Raw genomic sequence first — 19409 nt, 5'->3', positions numbered from 1 at the left:
GCCTTTTATGAACTGCAAATGAAGTGGGAGGCAAAGCACCTCTTGGTTTTAAACCCAATACAGAAATGACCAGAGATGTGATTATGATTTCTCTCTCTCTCTCTCAGGTGTTTGATGGCAGCGGTTCATTCCTCTCCTACATCAACACATCGGCAGACCCGCTGTACGGCCCGCAGGGACTGGCTCTCACCTCTGACGGACACGTCGTGGTCGCTGACTCTGGCAACCACTGCTTCAAAGTCTACCGCTACCTGCAGTAGCCCCTCCTCCCTCGACGCACAGGCTGTACATTGTATATGACCACACATACACACATTAGTATGGGAGCGACTGGCAGATTTTGCACTCATCCACCCACCCGTTCATCCCTGAATCGTGCTGTCCTTGTGCCATCTGTTTGACTGTTCTCCACACGTGGCGTCCTGTTTGACCCCGGACGCCGAAGAAACAGAGAGAGAATTTTTTTGCGGTGTGAACGAAGCAAGAAGATCTATGATATTCAGACGGCTGCTGCTGACTGGTGCTTTGAAGAGTCACACATAACCTTTTTCACATTCCATTTTAATTGCGCTGATTTAAAAAATAAAACTTTGGTATTGTACTTATGTTAGATCTTTGATTTGTTGTGAAATGGCCGGAAAACTGGAAAATAATGTTATTGCACTTGTTCCTAAAAAACACTGGTTGGGCACTGTGTTAAGTGATATTGAAATTAAAGTAAAGAAGTTACCTAAGCCACTGGGAAATTTGGGGAAATTTGGGAAAATGGAAATTCTATTTATAGTTTGGTTAACTGCAGCTTCCTGTTAATTGCTCTTCACATTTTTGCCTGTTCACTATAAAAGACAAATATTCCACCTACTGTAGGTGGCAGGGTTCAAGCATGATTAGGCATCTCTTCTGTGCATGCTGTTTTTACTAATAAACACCTGAAAAGCTACTGCGCACAAAGTATAAATATATTTCAAGCGGACACTTAACAACATCACCAAAGGAAACTTTGAACGGAGGCAATGTTTCAATTACAATACTTCTATGTATATGTGAAAATGACTAGTGTAATTTGTTATCACATTAAATTAACACATAATTGTGGTTATAATTTCTTAATTGGTTTTACAAAAACACGTAGTGTGTGTGTGTGTGTGTGTGCGCAAGACAAGCGTGAATATGTGTGTGTGTGTGTTGTGATAGGCGACTTGACATGCTGACTTCTGCTGTGTAGGTGTGTATGAAGCCTCTTGACACTTTGGATTTACAATCTGCTGTGATTACGTACAAACATGTTAGAATTTGTTGCAGAATTTGAGCAAATAGCTAAAGTGCTGAAAATAAACTCAGTGGGGCTCATCGGTCCTCACTGAGAGGGTTTGTTCATCATTTTGCAGTGTAGGTTAAATCCAGTCACATAAGACACAGATTGCAGAGCCGTGATCACCTCCGCTCCTTTCCGTGTGCTGTTACGTATTTCAAAAAAAATCTGTAGAACTACTAACAAGTTGTGTTTTAGTATAACAATTTGTCTGTCCTCAAAAAAAAAAAAAAAAATAACATAGGCAACATAGCAAAAAAAAAAAAAAAAGATGCAATATGTAGTTCAACAGTTGAGGTGTATGTTGTAAAAATGCACTGTGCTACCATTTGAAAGCCTTGGTTTGTCTTTAAGCGCACAGTTTTCATGAGGTATCCTGAATTTGGTCATCCATTTTCTACGCAATCCTGTTAACTTACTTGTTTTCCATTGTCTTGTTTATATTTGTAATGCCAAATGGAATTAAAGTGCCCACAGAAAAGAATATCTCTGTGTTTGTATTTGGTTCTGTGTAGTACTGTGTTGTAATAAGCTGCCTTTTGCTACTGTGAAAAAACAAATACATAGCTGCTATGTAGTGAGGCTGGATTACCAACTGGGCAAAGCAGGAAACTGCTTGGGTATACAGGTTTACATAATGTGATTAATCACTAACTAGTGCACCACTAAGGTACAATATTAACTCCGACGTGTCCTCCATGCTCCCTCTCATGGCCCCAGTCTGGTGGTGGGACCCTGTGTCACAATCTAGGGTGCCTGGGGAAATAAGGACACTGCCAGTGGGGGTCAGTCGGGGCCCTGATTCACCGATGACCTTTTTCACAGAACTTGGTCCCTTGTACAGATGGCGGAATAAATCATAAAAGGCTTTTCTTGTCCAGCGCTGCCTCGGTTCCATGCGCACAGGGTATTGTATCATACAGCAGAGGGCGTCAGAAACCCACGAGGTGAAATCAGACAACGTCGCCCCTCCCCTTTAAAGCAATGATGCCTTCCCGTACAGTCGGAAATATTCAGAACTGAAGCCAACAAGATGCTAAGGACCTAAAAAATTGGACGTGTCATGGGAATGTACAAGCCGTGTTAAAGCCATAAAATTACAAAGCCATCAACTATGCTTTGAAAATCTGTTTTTAAGTCTCTACATTCATTTAACCTTTTTCATTTGTTTTTTCTTGTGCATCCTTCGTGTTTAAATTCACTTTATAAAGACCAACTAAGGTTGTTAGATGAGGGACGAAATATTTAACAAATTATGGTAACATTGTGGTATACTTTAACAGTATAAATAAACAAAAGCCCATTGATTTATAATGCATTTTTGATACGTATTTTCTTTAAAGGAAATGTAGAGGAGTTTACGAGGAGCAGGTAAGGCGACATAAAGCCGTCATACCCTTCCGCGGGAAAATTCGGTAGTGTCTACATTACATTTATCTTGTTTGGATTACAGACATACGAAGAAGAGCGCTAGTTTACATCTCAAAATCCGTAAAGCTGCAGTTTCTGTGGATGTCGTTGGAACAACCTAAATAACAAAATGGTAAGACGTTCAGCTTTACGTGTAGTTCATGTAATGCAGCTGGAGAAGACCGACGCCTATGTAGAGGCTGGCATCAGCTAAGAGTTAGCTCCTAAATAACGGTTACCGAGCTAAGACACGGGATGTAAAGTTATACAATTCGCTAACTGGTACCAACGTACGTGCCAAAGCACCAGTAACGTTATTAGCCATAATTCAGGCGGGTTATACTAACTTCGGTATCAGTGCTGTATTACTAGTGAACCGACACATTTATTTCAGGCATTCGGTGCTCATTAAATTCCGATGGAATTACAGACAGGGTGAATTTCTCAGTGAGCCATCGGGCTGGAAAGTGGTTGGTGTCAGGCAAATATAAAGCAACAAATATACGATTTACTCAGATAAAGTGGAGGTAATTTTCATTAACCCGCAACCGATTTGAAAACCAATATGGCGCGTTGTTAATTTTCTTCCTCGCCGGCTGTGGCGTTGCTCGGTGCTGCCACTCGAGGCTGGAAGCTGTATTACAACAACACTGCTGCAGAAGCATAGACGGACAATACGCTTAGCATGGAAATCCCTGTTACTGATCACTGGCCTACATGACAAATTCATATTTCAAAGTGCTGTGAATTGTAGATATATTTACTGTTCCCTGTTGCTTGCTAAAGAATAAGAGTTCATCAGACAGAAATCAATCCCAAGTTCATACATAGTTTTATTGTCAACAACACCAGCATTGCTTTGTGATTTAGTAGTCACATTAAACTTTCTGTTACAGTCAAAGAAGAAAGGACTGAGTCTGGAGGAGAAGAGAACTCGCATGATGGAGATTTTCTTTGAATCAGTAAGTTTCCCCATTGTCATAACACAACACACACAGCAGTCTAAAGTAGCATCCATTGATGCACATGCATGTCATATGCGACACAACCAGACACATACTTTTCATAATTACATCTGGTTTGCAAAGTCCAGTTAGACTATGTTACAATGGGAGGAATGCATTTTGAAGAGTGATTTATTTCTGAAAACTGGAAATAGTTGGATCTCAAAATTTTAAAAATATATCTTTTCTGAAGCTAAAATGTTTTAAAATTCAAATAAAATTATTATACAAAATATAAGCCTTTGCACTGGAAGTAATGTGGCTAGTTAATAATAATATACTTGTAATAAAACAAACTTTACAAGATTTTCAGCATTAACAATTAAATGAAATCAGGCAAATAAAAGTACAGAAAATTACATTTTTCGATAATTATATATTTTAAAAGAATTTTGAATGTAAATCCATAAATATATCAGTTGTATTAATTCTAAAAAAGAAAACCCAAATGAAGTACAGCTAAAACACTTAGATACTGATACAGACTTAGATAAATGTTAAGTAGTTCCTTTCTCTATGATACTGTGAATAAAAAATTATTTTTCCCTAAACAGATTGTGTCACTCTCTTTCTAGAAAGATGTGTTTCAGCTGAAAGACATTGAGAAAATAGCCCCTAAGACAAAGGGCATAGGTGAGTAATGATCAACAGTTTTATTAACATCGTTAACACTGAATTTTAAGGTGGTCTGTCAACATGTGCCCAGCTGATCAGTTGCTCAAGTTTACTGCCAGTTAAACAAACTGTGTACAGTCTTTTTTTGTGCGTTTCCCCTGCTGGTTTCTAACTAAATAAGTTAAACAAATCTAAGGGTTAGTGGAGACATCATTCTCTATTTTTAGAGATGAAAACACGAATGTGGGAGCTGAGTCTAAACAGTAGATGCTCAAGTGATTTCTTAGGGAAAACAGGATATCTGCAGGACACAAAAAGCTTTAAAAAGTGTTGATTTCAGTCTCCTCAAAAAACCTTTTAAAGATATTAAAAAGTCTCAAATGTCATTTACACAGGCCTTAAACATTTGTTTCTAGCATAATGCACTAACATGTTGTGGGACTGATTATTCTCATATATTATATTTTCATAGACCATAGTGTGTTTTTTTTTTTTGTTGTTGTTGTTGTTTGCATTTGCATTGCATGCCCATTTATCACACTGACTATTTTCTAAAGCATACCATGCTTTTTAGACTTTTTCTATACAGATTTTCTACTGTCCAGTCATTCTGCAGATATCTGAGAGAGAATCAACAGTGAACACAAGTTTATTTTCGTCAGAGCTATTTATTGTTGCAATACACTTAAGGCATTGAGGGTAAATAACATTTTTCCTATTATGCAGTGAGGGTTAACAGAGGAGCTTATGTTAAAGCTCACTTGGCAAAAGAAATTACTTGTATAAGCAAATTTATGCTTTGTGTTGCATTACCAGACTTGAAATGTAAATGACAGGTTACCAACACACAGTAAACAGTGTTGTATTTACATCCCCAAAGTATATTTGTGAGAAATAATGCCAAAATGTTTTAATGCAAACTATTACAGGAAAAACTTCAGCTTTTGTTTGGGGGCTCAAAAGTTTTTGCCGGAGGCCCGGATTTGGGCCACAGACCACTATTTGCTTACCACTTCCACACAGTCTTTGTGTGGAAGACATTGCACCCTCATGCATTCTTAAAAAACACTGTGGTGACGTGCTTGCAGAATTACCATGACAACAAGGACTAACTGTTACCATCTTAACTGTATTCAGTCTTTATAGGCAGAACCAGACCTATCAATAGCAGTAATCTCATAGTGCAGAGTACTGCTGAAAGCTTTGGGTTTTTAAATAAAACATATTCCTTCAATGTCAACATGGAGTCTTATGTCACGAGTATCAAGGGAAAATGTGTAAAAATACAGGCTTTTAAAGTGCTCAGTCCCGCAGAGGAACAGAACCATGTTGTGTGTCTGGGATAACTGAGGAGGGATTTTGTTTTAAATTGGACAAAACATTAATCTGGTGAAACTGGATCTTGTTGCTGTGATTAAAAGCACATGTCTCTGACCCCCGTACTCAAGCATAATGTAGTTACTGAGTGATGGGGGAGGGGGAAAACAAGAGATGTGCATTGTGAGCACCTTTTCCTGTAGAGGGGGAGAAAAAGTGAGAAAAGGGGCCAAGGGAATGATCTCAACTAAATTAAGAAAAAGAGTGGTAATAAAACACTAGTAACCCTTAAAAGGCAGAATACTTTTAAAAGGGGCAAAAAGTTATTTGAATCACATGGACAAAAAAAGAGACAGGCATAGAAAAGACAGTTCTAGAGTCAAGCAAATACGGAGTTTGGTTAATCCATCTAGAATGATTTTCATTTTTGAATTGCTTTTGCTGCTCTTCAACATCCTCTCAGGACTCAACACAGCTCAACCCTTAACGCAGCAGATGAGCTCTTTCGGTTTCACAGTGGACTGACTGAACAAATGTGTGGGAGTATCGCATTTCACCACTGACACTGTTCAAGATGTAACTCTGCTCCACTACATCCTCTCATGCAATGTTCTCTCAGATGAGAATAAAACAGCCCGATAGGCTGCAGATGTGTGGGTTTAGCCTGCTGAACATTAGAGTGGTAAACCTTACCAGAAGTACATAAAAATGAGACCTGACACTGACCTTTATTTTTTAAAATCCTTAGGTGTAATATTGCATTCTACTAAAATCAAGTACAGTTTGTGTTGCCAAAATAGATCTAAAGTCCTCTCAGCTTGTACTGGCCGTAACATCAACATAAATCAGTCGTTCACAAATCAGATTAGTAATCCACAAATAGCCTCAACTCCGCTGGGAACGCAATGTAATGATGTAAAATTAAAGATAGTGGACCTTTTAATGTGGATGGTGTTCTTTCCTCACTCTCTCTGCCGCTTTAAGCTCCAATGACTGTGAAGGAAGTCTTGCAGAGCCTGGTAGATGACAACATGGTTGACTGTGAAAGAGTGGGTACATCCAACTACTACTGGGCCTTCCCCAGCAAGGCCTTGCATGCTCGCAAGCACAAACTAGAGGAGCTGCAGAAACAGGTGAGGCCCCTCAGTTTTAGTCTTGACCACGATCACCTCATATTTCAAAATCTGCAGATGTTACCATATAAAACATAATAAAAGCAAAACAACACATTGTATACAGAAAAGCGATACATAGTGCATAGTTCTCCAGAGATGTTTCTTTCTTTAGAGCTGTGGTGAATGCAATTGGTACCAGTTTCATACCAGCTTGCTGTGTTGTGTAAAATAAGATACTGTACATCAGCACAGAGACAGGCTGAGAGATAAGAAAACAGAAAAAGAGCTACTTAAATGAAATGCATAATAAATAAAATAAGAAATTAAAGAAATTTGAAAGGTTACATTATAAAAAACTATATACAATATATTACATTACAGTACCTTTAAACATATAAGTGTGTGTCTGTGTGTGTAGCCCCTGAAACTGGAAGGGCTCTGAATGAAAATGGCTGTAAAAACAGTTAATGAGATATGTTTGTTAAACCCCTTGAATTAAAGCTGAAAGTCTACACTTCGGTGACATCTTGATGGCTTTGTTTCAAATCCATCGTGATTTTTGTACCGAGGCAAAATTACGAAAATTGCGTCACCGTCCAAATACTTATGTACCTAACTTTACATGAATTGTGAAAACATTTGTGCAAAGGAAAGGTCAAGCAACGCCAGCAGCAATGATTTGTGTACTATAAGTAAATAGATATAGGGAGGAATAATAAGAAACTTTGCATAATAATATTGTAAAGGCATATAATGTTAAATATAATATACTGTATGTGGAAGTTTTGTAATGTACATAAACACACCGTAACAAAACAATACTATGAAGTGGATATATAACAGAAACTGAAGCGAATAGTATGATTAGAAAGTATAATTTTAAAATTTAAAAGCAGAATAATAGCAAGATAGTATTGTTATTCTAATATACTACTGTGATGTGGTGATATAAATAATATAATGCAATGTAAAAAATAGTTTAAAAAAATGTAAATGAAAAAAAACGGTGTTACATATCTTACACGTTACACATGCTGATTTCTTTCCTGATTTTTGATGCCAAAATTCCTGTAATTTATAAGAGAAGATTTTTTTTTTTTTTTTAAGCTTTAAGACTACACTGCTCTTTGTAGTTTACAGTAAATTAGGTGGTCCTATGACAAGCACAGCTCAGAAAAACACTCATGGTAATTGAAAGCGAAGAGAAAAATGGGAAGAAAACACAAATGAGCTGCTGATTACGGTAAAGTTCCTCTGAGTTTAAAAAAAAAAAAAAAAAAAAAGCAATGGTTAAATTACAGACAGCTTTGAATTTCTCATCTTCTGTGATGATCCATTTCCCCCTCCTGGTGCATGGCAGACAGATGGAGTGAGGGTGGGTGGTGACTCCTCAGAGAATGTTGGCCACCAGATATGTAGGACAGAAGTTAAGTGTTACGCAGCTGCAATCTGTATCTAAACTATGTCATTCGCTTGCTCCACAAGCATAACAACATAACAGTATAGCTGTTAACGATATACAACAGCATTTGACCATTAGAATAAGTGTTGAGTGTTGAAGTTATGTTGAGGGGGACTGTTTGAATGCCGTCATCCATTTAAGACAGCAATTGAATTTGTATGCTTGATGTTAAGACAGAAAAAAAGAGAAATGAGGGTTTGGTTGGGGTATAGTTTAAAAACAGATTACGACATAGTTCCTTCCATTTCTGCCAGATTAATTACAAAGTATGCTTTAACTGCTCTGTAATTATATATTAATGCAGATGAATCATTAGTCTGTAATGCTCTGGTCAGCAGCCATGTTCCATTAAGAGTTTAAGGGAGTATTGCTTGCAGTCAAATCTCAACAGTGGTGAATCAATTCCTGGGACCAATCAGTACTTTTGTTGAAGGGGTACAAATCGGTACACTGACATAGGTGGTTATTTCACCACCTGTATGTTCAAGTAACAATGTCATGAACAGTAGCATTGAATTTAGAATTGGTTTTATGGCAGAGTAAAGTGAAGCTGTAACAAATTCATCAGTTATTATAAAGATATTTCTCCGTTATGCTCATTTTGTAAATCTGAAATATATATATATATATATATATATATATATATATATATATATATATATATATATATATATATATATATATATATATATATATATATATATATATATATATAAAAAATATACTTTTTTTTTTTTTTTTAACTGATGCTATTCCAACAAATTTTGGTCTGATGTGTCTTTCTCAATATTGAGTCGCCTCAGCAAATTCATTTATGTGTCAGAATACATGGTTCTGTTTTTATCTGTTAAATTCAATACCAGTATTACTGATGATCGTATAAAACTTCTTTGTCTGCTAGGGAAATATTACATTCATAAATCAAGAACAATTGATGTGCCCAATTTTAGACTTTTTTTTCAATTCATGTGTAAAGCTTTTACGCATCTCTTTGCAATCTCCAAAATCAAAAAGCACAAAAACTGCTACTCCCATTGAAAACACTGTGAAGCACATTTCATTTAATTCGTTTTGTGAAATATTATTTAGGTATTTATTCATTGGCATTTTTAATTTTGTGATCTACCCTGTTATACTGTCCTGCCTGCCTGATAATTTGACTATGAAACTGCTTTGTATTTGAAAAAAAATGCGCCATTCCCCTGCTCTAGTTTATAAATAAAGTTTGTAATAACATATTTTACTTTGGAAGTAGTTTGATGGCAGATTTTTACCTAATGTAACACTGTTCTACTTTAAAGATTTCTGAAGCAAAACAGCGGAAAGTGTCTCTACAGAAAGTGGTTGAAAAGGCCAAAGTTGGACGTCAAGATACAGTAAGAAGATTTTCACATGGTTCCCACCTTATATGGAAAGATCTATTTTTAGGATAAAGTGAATAATCAAAATAAAATGAATGATACATGTTAATTAGATTTATAAAATAAATTTCACAAAATGATCTGTGTCTGTGTGCATGCAGAAGGAGAGAAGTTCCCTACTGAAGGAACTGCAGGCTCTGAGAGAGGAGCGAACTCAGCTGGAGGCCGAGTTGGAGAAGTACAGAGTGTGTGACCCAGATGTCGTTGAGGAGATGAGTGAGTATACACACACAACCTGACTTTTTTTTTTTTCTTTTCCCCTTCTTCAATCAAGGCCCTTGTAATTGTTGAATGAGGAAACCCAGCATCCTGTAAAATGTCCAGTAAGGTAAAGTTGAAATAAACGCCCTGTGTGAAACGTTAAATGTCCAAATGTTTGAGGCCATGCAAGAGAGGTGTTGTTTTTAAATCTCTGGTAAGTTTCGAGGTTATGTAGCACCCTAACAACAAGGCAAGTTTGACAGAGGGATGTTGTACAAGTAGTTATTTGGTGATATGCGGATTGGTCCTGACCTATCTAACATGGTTCGGTCAGTTGTTGTTTGTCTCTAGACTTGTGGCAAAAACTGATCTCACAACATGAAGTGTGTGTGAGGTTAATACAAGCCAGGTGACAATTCTTAAAATAATTTGACAACACCCTTTTAGTTAGTGTATTTAGCCACTGTAGCTGAAAGCTTTGAGTGGCTCATGGAGACAGCGTACAGCGTCGTGTTAGCTGTCTCAGCTAATGCAGACGTCTTTCACCAGCTAATATTAGCTCGAAGCCTCGGTGCGCGAGGAGAAGCAGATCAGAAGCCCGTTCATGTCTTGATTGACAGCCTCGAGGTCCCACCCCTTACTTTGGCCTTCTCTGATTGGTCAGAAGGGCGAGGCTCTCTCAAAAACTTGGGTTACAGAAGCCTTTGACAAAACCTCTCCAAATTAAGATATGTCTTGGAGCATGTTCAAACTAAAAAATATTAGGGAAAAATTACATACAGTTGGGTTAAGTCAAGTTCAGTTGTGACCAGAGATGCATGACCCCATTCATATGTAATGATGAACACGAACGCCTGCCTTACTGCCTGTTCAATAACATGAATAATGTGTGTAAAGCACAACAATCCTCTCAAATACAACTGGATACAGTTTATCTTTCTGTGTTAAACAACTCGGGACAAGATTTTTGAGGTGCAGCTTTTAGCCACAGCAGATCTCATCTCTAATGCTGCTGCTGAGAGCAAACATGTAATTTGTCTGTTGAGCAGCCGAGTCACAGTTTCTTACGGTTAAAATCAAATGTCAGCGAGGAAGTGAAAACTTATCACAAGTGGTCAGTCGACGTCAAGATGTCATTTTGAAACTGTCGGTCTTAACCCCAACCGGCTTAGAAGCAAACTCTTTGTTTCAGCCTTTCACTATATATTATAACCTCTGACATCTCAGCTCGGAGAGACAAAGTTAAAACACAAAGACAAGACCACTGCTCATGACTTGTTTACTGGCTGTTGCAGTTATAAAGCAAAATTGCTAAATATTCCCTATTGCAGCATCTCAGTTGTGAGCATTTGGTTGTTTTTTTTTCAACCTCACTACTTTTTTTTAAAACATTTTATAAACCAAACAATTAATCAAGAAAATAATGGGCAGATTAATTTATTAATAAATAATTGAGTTAGTAGAAGATTCTCAGTCCTCTAGATCATAGGCTACTATGTAAGTACTATGTCAAATGCTGCCAGAGGTCTTGTTTAGGTTGAATGTCTGGTATATTGAGTATTTGACATAGTACAGTGTGTATTTATACATAATCAAGGCCAAATCTCTCATTCATATCAGGAGGCACAAGGGTTACCCTTTAGCTACTTTATGTTCTTAATTTAGATTTAAATGTAAATTGAATGTGAATTTTACTTGCAACAGGACTAAAGAAACCAAAGAGGAAGCAAAGAGGAAAAGGCAATGACAATGCAATAGAAATCTATTTATTTTTCAGTCTGGTTCTTGTAAGGGACTGTGTGTAAAGAAACAGTAAATGTAGAAGGGATACTTTAGTTTGACACTGATGTTTTTAGTACAGCTGCTGCTTTATATTGTACAGGCTAAATATTCTCTAGATAGTAGATAATACAGTCAAGTTTGCATTGGTAGCTTTGTGCCAGAAAAAGACAAAATTGAAATTTCCATCATATCCTGTAACACCTTAATTGTGCGTCCCAGAGAAACAACTTTAGGATCACATTGTAAGTCCCTCTGCAGAAACTTTGCCTCTGCTGTCAGTGATGAACCCATGGCCAAACTTAAATCATTGCAACAGCTGTTGGAGTACCAATCCAAACCCCAGGAATAAAACATTTCTTTTACAGCTATCCGAACAGACTCAAAATGGCGAATGTAAATAGATTTCAAACGTTTAAGTAGAATGAAGTATTAAATGTAAAAAAAACGGCACTGAAAAATGAAACTTGGATATTTTTTATCTCTATACCCAGGGGATATATGTGGAATCCAGGGCCACCGTATCTGTTAGCTGACATTTGTGTGAACTGAATTTGTGTTCACTCTGTGGAGTAGCTCTCTGATCTGTGGCAGTGATTTGTGTTGATCTGGTGAAAGTAGATACCTCCAGCTCTTTCTAGATCTGGCCCCTCTCACTAAAATCCAAGGCTATGGCAGAACTTTCAATCCCTCGACCTGGTATATGTTCAGCCTCAGCTTGTGCTTGTATTGTGGACATTGAAAGTTATGTAATGTAATACAGATCGTAAAACAGACATGATGCACCCAAATCAGATAGATGAACCAAATAGTTAATGAGATAGAGAAAGGAGAACCTTTCTTTCCCTTTCAATCTCTTTTGCTTTTTTTTCACATTTATCACTGTCTCTACTTGCCTGCAAGCTTTACTTTCCTCTTTTTGAACTACACCACACACACAGCTTTGTTACAGATAACCATCTCCCTCCAGTGAAACTTGAATTGTATCCTGAGAGCTTTGTGCAGCTATGCAGAAGAGTATATGACACAATGTTATGTCTACTGCTGAAGGGGGGTTAAAACTGAACTTGCAGAATTGGCTTAGACCTTTTCATGCTTATGTTCATGCAGATGTGAGACTCATTGGTTCAGAGAGCGACTTTTAAAGCAAATGTGTGTTGAGACGCAGCTGCAACAATATTGTTACACAGACAGTACATTTGAACCGTTTCCCCCTTTTTATTTAAAGGATTTTCAGGAAAAGGATTGTGAGCGAATAATCAAAATGACTCAACCGCTGAAAGTTAAAAACACATTTTTAGTTTTTAAATATATGCTTTGCTTTCTGAAAGCTGGTCAATACTAAAGGTTCTTTCGAGAATCAAAAGTAGGCTAGCCCTAGCATGACTTACTTCCTTAACTTTACCTCTGTTGTCATGAAACCAGACCCACACTACTGATGTTGTCGACCCTGAGCATGTTCGACAGTGGTTGCCACACCCATGATGCCAATCTGCTGTTGTTGCAAGAGGTGGGATTAATATCCACCAAACATTGTTGGCAAATCCAACTGAAAACCAAAATTTTAAAAACATTTGTGGATTGGACTCATGGTGTAAGTGTTGCTTTTCTCATTAGATCACAGCCAAAGTACAGTTGAAAGCACAGTCATGCTCAGTGTAAAGAACACTGAAAAGAAGTGCCAGCGACAGAGCTAACAGACAATCTTTTCAAAAATGTTTAACATTTCTTGCCGCACCCATAGATAAAATACTAATATGTGAGGTTGAAAACCACCAAACATGGGAAGGGCAAAAAGACATCTCAAAGAAATCGGAGCTATGTGCTTGGCAAGTATGAGACTGTGTGGGTACAAAAGTCAGAGTTTAAAAGTTAGACATGTATTTAGACATTTACAACCATGTTGAAGGGCAACCATTAAGTACACAAATGTATTCATGCTTTTTGGAATTATTTACAACCTCTAGAAAAGTTGTTTTGTGATTATCTTTCCTTTACTCTTTCTTTTCCATTTATGATGTGTGGATTGTAGTGAACTACAAGGCCCTACTCTCAGCACATACCACCGATTGTGACAACTTTACTGGATATCTTGGCTGGATATTCAGCAGCCGAAGCCCAGTCCCACAAGTACAGCAGCCAAATCGGTGCATGTGGATAGTTATTGGGATCAATAAAAGGTTATTGTTAAATACTACTAAAAGGTAAAGAGACTCGTCCAGGTTCATAGCAACTTAATGACGTTACCTGCTGTTGTTTAGGATTCAGGCTCATAGATCACCAAATATTTCAGAAATGGAAAGCTATCCAGTTAGTGCACATTGTTCAGCTCTACTTCAGGTTTGTAGATGGGCTCTTTCCAGCTGCAGCTGCAGCTGCAGGGGAAGTGGAACCTAAACTGTCTGCTTTAATTTAATAGTGTACCACTTTTTCATACAGTATGGCTGCTGCTATCCAACCATCACATCACTGACAAAACTTTCCTCCACAAAGGATAGTGTTTGCTGCTGACCTTCATTTGCATTTGTGTTGCCAGTATTTTTTTTTTGTGACTTTTATTTTACTTAATTCACTGGACTTACAGTATATTTTTTGCAGAAAACATTGTCTGCCCTGAGGACGATAGACTTTCAACTGAGCTTTCACATTGTGCATTTATTTGTTTGGCCTATTTTACATACGTAGTATGTGAGTCTTGCTCATTAATATGGGTTACCAAAGAAACAAAGGTTAGTAAATGGACCACACTGTATGGATTTGCAACACAAAACGGACAAGGATGTTCTGTTTTCTATCACCTGTAACATGACACTTTTCATTGTCTTTTTACAGTGAAATTAAGTGTAACTCATCATTTTAATGGTAATCTTTTAGAACAGCTTTGGTCTGTTTTCTGTAGGTGTCTGTTCGTTTTCAACACAGAGATGTGATGATGCCTTATTTTGAGCAGTAATGCCAAACTGACTGAAGGGAATAATGTTACATTACCTGATAAAATGAAAGAAACACAAATTGCAGACATAATGTATAATGCACATACTGATCATAAACTGTGTTTTGCAGGAAAGTCAAACGTTGTAGCAAAAGAAGCTGTTTCCAGGTGGACAGGTAAGTCATCTTATCTTTTAAATACAAACACGTGTAATAAGTCTGGATTCAAGCTGCAACAATTATTTGATAAATCAATTATATAATCAGCAACTATTCTTGATTATCGATTCATAATTTAATTCATTTTTCCATTTGACGGTTCGCAAATGTGAGAATTGGCTCGTTTTCCTTGTTTTACGTCACAGTAAACTGAATATTTGGGGTTTTGTAAAGACAAAAGAAGACATTCAATAACATCACCTTGTGCTTCAGGGAATTGCGAGGGACAGTTTTCGGACATTTTATAGAACAAAGGATTAGTTGAGTAATCACAGAAATATTCAGGCAGATTGATCAATATTTAAAATAATCATTAGTGGGGCTTTAACTTTGTAAACTATTATTTACATTATAGAATTAATCTGCAAATTATTTCCCAGAATAAGCAATTGACTGTTAGTGAAATCTGCCCATTTTTGACTCTTCAGGTCAACATTTCCTTCAACTGGTCAACAAGGTTGCGTTGTTGGTTTTAGTTGGCGCATTTTTGACTTACTTCCATAGAATTATATTCATTTTAAGAAACTATGAGTCATACCTACCTCTTTCATGACTTCCCTCATTTGTGGTGGACACCACTGAAGGAATACACCTAAGGTAGCATTCGGTGTAAAAATGTTTCCTCACAGCACATCAGCCTACATCAGCTTTTAGAGAACAAATAAAATGTTTTTTTTGTTTTTTGTTTTTACTACAAGCTATAATGTTAAGCTGTTATGTTACAACTACTAGCATTAGTTTGACTGTTCTTTCAGTAGATTTTCAACAAATTTCTTTCTTCTGTTGCACTGTGTGGTACACTGTGTTCACCAATTGAATGAAGGACCAAAATCAGCAAAACAGTCACTTATTTTTTCCTTGGAAACATTGTAAGGCCACTTTTTCTGGGATTGGTGGAAGAGGTGTCTATATCTTTGTACGCTTTTTATTTTATACACATACGTGCACTGTTGTTTTTGCTATGTAGCTGGCATTTTTTTCAGTGCACTGGAACTGGAACTTGTCTTATCTAGCAGGTCACAACAGACCCCTGCAGGCAACTAACAATCCTGCTTAATGTGTTGGATTGCCTGTGGCTGCAAGTTGTTCTGTGAAAACTTTAGACCTTACTTTTCAAAAAATTATGCTGTGTAGCTTTAACCTGTAGCCTCGTCACACTGAGACACACCCACACAAAGACACGCAGATACAAGCCCCAACACAGTTGATGACTTGCACCTTAACTCCATGTTGTGTCCTATCAACAGTGGAACGCGGTGATCCCGCACGACCTAGGAAAAAGGCATTACTAATAGTGTGATTCAGAGTTTATTGACATAAGCACCTGATTAGACAGGTATTAATCTACAGGAAGATATTGTAATTACTTGTTAAATGGTTGACGCATTCTACAGTTTTCAGCTTGTCTCACGAATCACCTCTAAAAGGCACTTCCTTCCAGTTCGGAGAAACTCAACTAGACCATATAATAAACCGCAATAGACTTATTACTGCCTTGCTGAAGGTTATCTAGGCTACTTAGGCTACTGAGTTGATTTGTGAATGCAGTACACTGAGATTAGTTGTGTATTTATGTGTTGAATATGTTTTGGACTTGGGTATACAAAAACGTATTCTCAAGTTAGACTATCAGGGTAAATTTACCTCCATAAATCATCAGACTCAAGAGAGATTTTATTCTAAATCGCCAGCTTTGATAACATTTTATACTACAGTTAATAGAGCGCTTTTGACCCACAGCTGAAGGAAAATAGACTGCTGTGATTATATGCATTCATCATTAAAGTCATTCATTGAAAGCATTTGAGGTTAGAGGGAAGCTAATTAATTGGCCAAGTCATAGTCATAAATGATGTCAGGCTAATCCCTGTTATTGTAAGGTTGTGCAAATATTTCCTCCACCTGTTGATGGAAGGTGTCAGAAAAGCAAATATGAAATGAATGAATAAGTAAACTAAATAAAACCCACATAAATAAAAAAACACAGTTGCATCTCATTTGGGAGCATTACTAGACGCTTGCTAAAATTCCATTACATGCAGAAATCTACCGGAAAAATATACTGTATCAAATCTGCACTAAGCAAGATTTCTATGCAAAATACTGGTGCGCTTCATGACATTGGTCTTTTTACACAAATTGGAGCTTCAGCATAGCGTTTCCCCACCCTTGTTAAAACTCCCGTTAACACCCGTCAGTTTCCCCCTAATTGCCTGAATTATTTCCAGGTGTTATCGACGGTCACTGGCGGGAAATGTTCTCTGTGCTTCGAAAGTAATATCATCAAAACCTAAACTAACTCAACTCTCACCAAAACAGCAGTGTTTTAGTAGCAGTGATACAGATGGTTTGTTCTTGGACTCAACCATCATCCTTGAGTCAGAGAGTATTCTCATAATCCCAGACTGACTTTGCTGTTATAATAACACTGGAGGGGCAGGTGCATCACTGTATTTCAGCTCGTTAAATAAAGATTTTCATTTCTGCTTTCAGATAATATTTTCGCCATCAAGTCATGGACAAAGAAGAAGTTTGCCTTTGATGACAGCCGCATTAATAAAGCCTTTGGGATCCCTGAGGACTTTGACTACATGGACTGATTGTCATTCTACCACAGCTTGTGGACTCAGTAAGGGAAAAGCAAGAGTTTCAGGTTCAGTTTGAAGTCTCCATACCTGGTCCCTGCATTTCTAGTTTCTGTTCTGTTCAGTAGAATGGAAATAAACACACCAGGAATTACATCAAAGGCCAGTGGTGGAATTTGAACAAGGACGGATATCAGTGATTTTGCTACAACAGATTGATTTTATCAGCAGAAATGTTGCTTTGGTGCAACGAGAGAAGAGACTGAACTGGCCATTAGTGGCTGTGAGGGGGTTCTATGATAAACACAACATAGCAGCCAGACTTTTAGGACACCTGTTTGCATGAAAACTGAGAACTCCAAGTTGATGATGGAAATGAATCAACACTTAAACCATCTGTGTTGGCAGTGATCTAATTTATATGGTTTAAACAGATGGTTTGGAATCAAATGCTTGTGCAATTTTTCCTCTATATTAACCCTTTTTGTATTTTTCTGGGTGGGAGGGGGTCAATTTAAGGCAATAGCTAGTTCTGTTCATAAAAACTGCACTGGGACTAACAGGAAAATTAAATTACAAAGGATATGCTTACGATATTTTTGTCTACAAGTGCTGTAAATATTTAAAGTACATTTACTTTTTTTTGCAGAACCTGTTTTCTTGTTTTGCAAATAAAACGTCTCTCTGAGTTTTACAAGCTGTTTTTGGCAGTTGTTTTCATTCCAAAACTTAGCGTGCAGTGTACAGATGCATTTACACCAGGCCTCCAATCTTTTGTATTTTGAGTTCTTTAGAAACTGCCACTGGAATGTTGCAAAATCTGTCACAAAAGCACAGGATTTTTTCTTTTTTCTTTTTCTTTTTCCCACAGCTGTAGACTCACTTTCTGTATGAACAGAAAAGGAACATTGTTGTCATGAACCCTAATCCCCTTGTTAGAGGTGCACGGGTGACTTTAGCAACACTGATCCTGTCTGGCTGTAGTTTTGTTTGGTGGAGCTGACACACCTGCAAAACAATAACCTGAATGTATGTTCATGTGTGTACCTGCCCAGCCTGTCCTTACTATGATTCATGAGTCAAAGATGCTGAGTGTCAAAGCTTTCCAAGCCAACTTTGAATAGTTTTACCTCACTGTCGCTAACTTAAAGACTATTATTAATTGCAGCTTCTTAGGTTAAACGTGTCTTGTCCTTATAAAGATCAACAGTGCAGTAATTATGCTAACTAAAGACTTTCACTTAACCTAAAGTATAGGCTCACAGAAGAAGATAATATTATATAACACCAGACTGACATGTAAATAGATTTTATTGCATGTAATTTTACTAATTGCCCTTATCAAGTAGGTTTAAAACATTTTCTTTTGGCAATTTCTGCTCTATTAGAAGACTATTACTATTAGTAGACCGTTAGTAGGTATTCAGATGTGGACTTATTTACAAATACCACAGTGAAAAAATACTCAAGTAAATGTCCTGGATTCAAAGTCCTGTTTAAGTACATAAGTGTTATCAGCAAAATGTACTTAGGGTATCAAAAGTCAAAGTACTGGTTCTGAAGAAAAGTGGCTACAGTGACTGAGATGATATGATATATATTGCACAGCCGATAAAACTGATGCATCAAGGTGTAAGTAGCATTTCACTGTTGTAGGTCATTGAGGTGTAGCTAGTTTTAACTATTTTATATACAGTTCAGTAGTGTATTCCAGTTGTTCCTGAGCTAGGGTCACTGGAAATGTGAGAATGATTAATGGGTTAGGAAAGAAGACACAAATTTATCCTTAATCTTTGCTTTTTTGTGAAATATTGGATCATTTTACATCCTGGCCTTTGAAAAGTTATTTAAATTAAGTCACTTAAGAGGTTTAGGAGGGAAATCTCTCTCTGGTGGGAACTGCTAAAAACTCACCTGAAATATAACAAGGGGCCCCACCTAGACACTGTGTTTTTGTGAAGGGTCACAGTCCAAAAAGTTTAGGAACCATTGCTTAAATCTCTCATAATGCATTGTATTTATAAAGCTTATCGCATGT

The 19409-nt window shown here is 37.2% G+C and overlaps 2 protein-coding genes across 11 annotated transcripts in view; both read left to right on the top strand.

Moving 5' to 3' along the window:
- The window catches only part of trim2a (tripartite motif containing 2a), a 29084-nt gene extending 27502 nt beyond the window's left edge, over nucleotides 1-1582 (top strand). For all 8 annotated transcript variants that reach the window (XM_040145943.1, XM_040145945.1, XM_040145938.1 and 5 more), the window contains one exon: nucleotides 108-1582. In XM_040145943.1, coding sequence (XP_040001877.1) covers nucleotides 108-260 — 153 coding nt within the window. In that variant the 3' untranslated portion in view covers nucleotides 261-1582. The remainder of the gene's footprint in view (nucleotides 1-107) is intronic.
- Nucleotides 1583-2323: 741 nt separating this feature from the next.
- On the top strand, nucleotides 2324-18068 carry mnd1 (meiotic nuclear divisions 1 homolog (S. cerevisiae)). Of its 3 annotated transcripts, XM_040145105.1 has the most exons (10): nucleotides 2324-2533; nucleotides 2656-2683; nucleotides 2766-2855; nucleotides 3619-3684; nucleotides 4302-4359; nucleotides 6643-6791; nucleotides 9537-9611; nucleotides 9758-9872; nucleotides 14700-14744; nucleotides 17280-17386. In XM_040145105.1, the coding sequence occupies exons 3-10, from the start codon at nucleotides 2853-2855 to the stop codon at nucleotides 17384-17386; spliced, it is 618 nt and encodes a 205-aa protein (XP_040001039.1). In that variant the 5' UTR covers nucleotides 2324-2533; nucleotides 2656-2683; nucleotides 2766-2852. The 3 variants fall into 3 exon arrangements, with proteins under 3 accessions (XP_040001039.1, XP_040001038.1, XP_040001040.1); XM_040145104.1 differs by having other exon boundaries at nucleotides 2324-2683; XM_040145106.1 differs by lacking the exons at nucleotides 2324-2533; nucleotides 2656-2683 and having other exon boundaries at nucleotides 2694-2855; nucleotides 17280-18068.
- The last annotated feature ends 1341 nt before the right edge of the window (nucleotides 18069-19409 follow it).

This window comes from Xiphias gladius, chromosome 15 (assembly GCF_016859285.1).
Source record: "Xiphias gladius isolate SHS-SW01 ecotype Sanya breed wild chromosome 15, ASM1685928v1, whole genome shotgun sequence".
NCBI classification, from domain to species: domain Eukaryota; kingdom Metazoa; phylum Chordata; class Actinopteri; order Istiophoriformes; family Xiphiidae; genus Xiphias; species Xiphias gladius.
Note: the sequence above shows the minus strand (reverse complement) of the source record. Positions and strands in the feature narration are given on the sequence as shown.

Bases quoted from the DNA above. Each gene is read 5' to 3' on its own strand.
- mnd1 (XM_040145106.1), top strand. The intron at 9,612-9,757 runs GTAAGAAGATTT...GTGTGCATGCAG, and splicing joins AAGTTGGACGTCAAGATACA to AAGGAGAGAAGTTCCCTACT. The intron at 14,745-17,279 runs GTAAGTCATCTT...TTCTGCTTTCAG, and splicing joins AGCTGTTTCCAGGTGGACAG to ATAATATTTTCGCCATCAAG.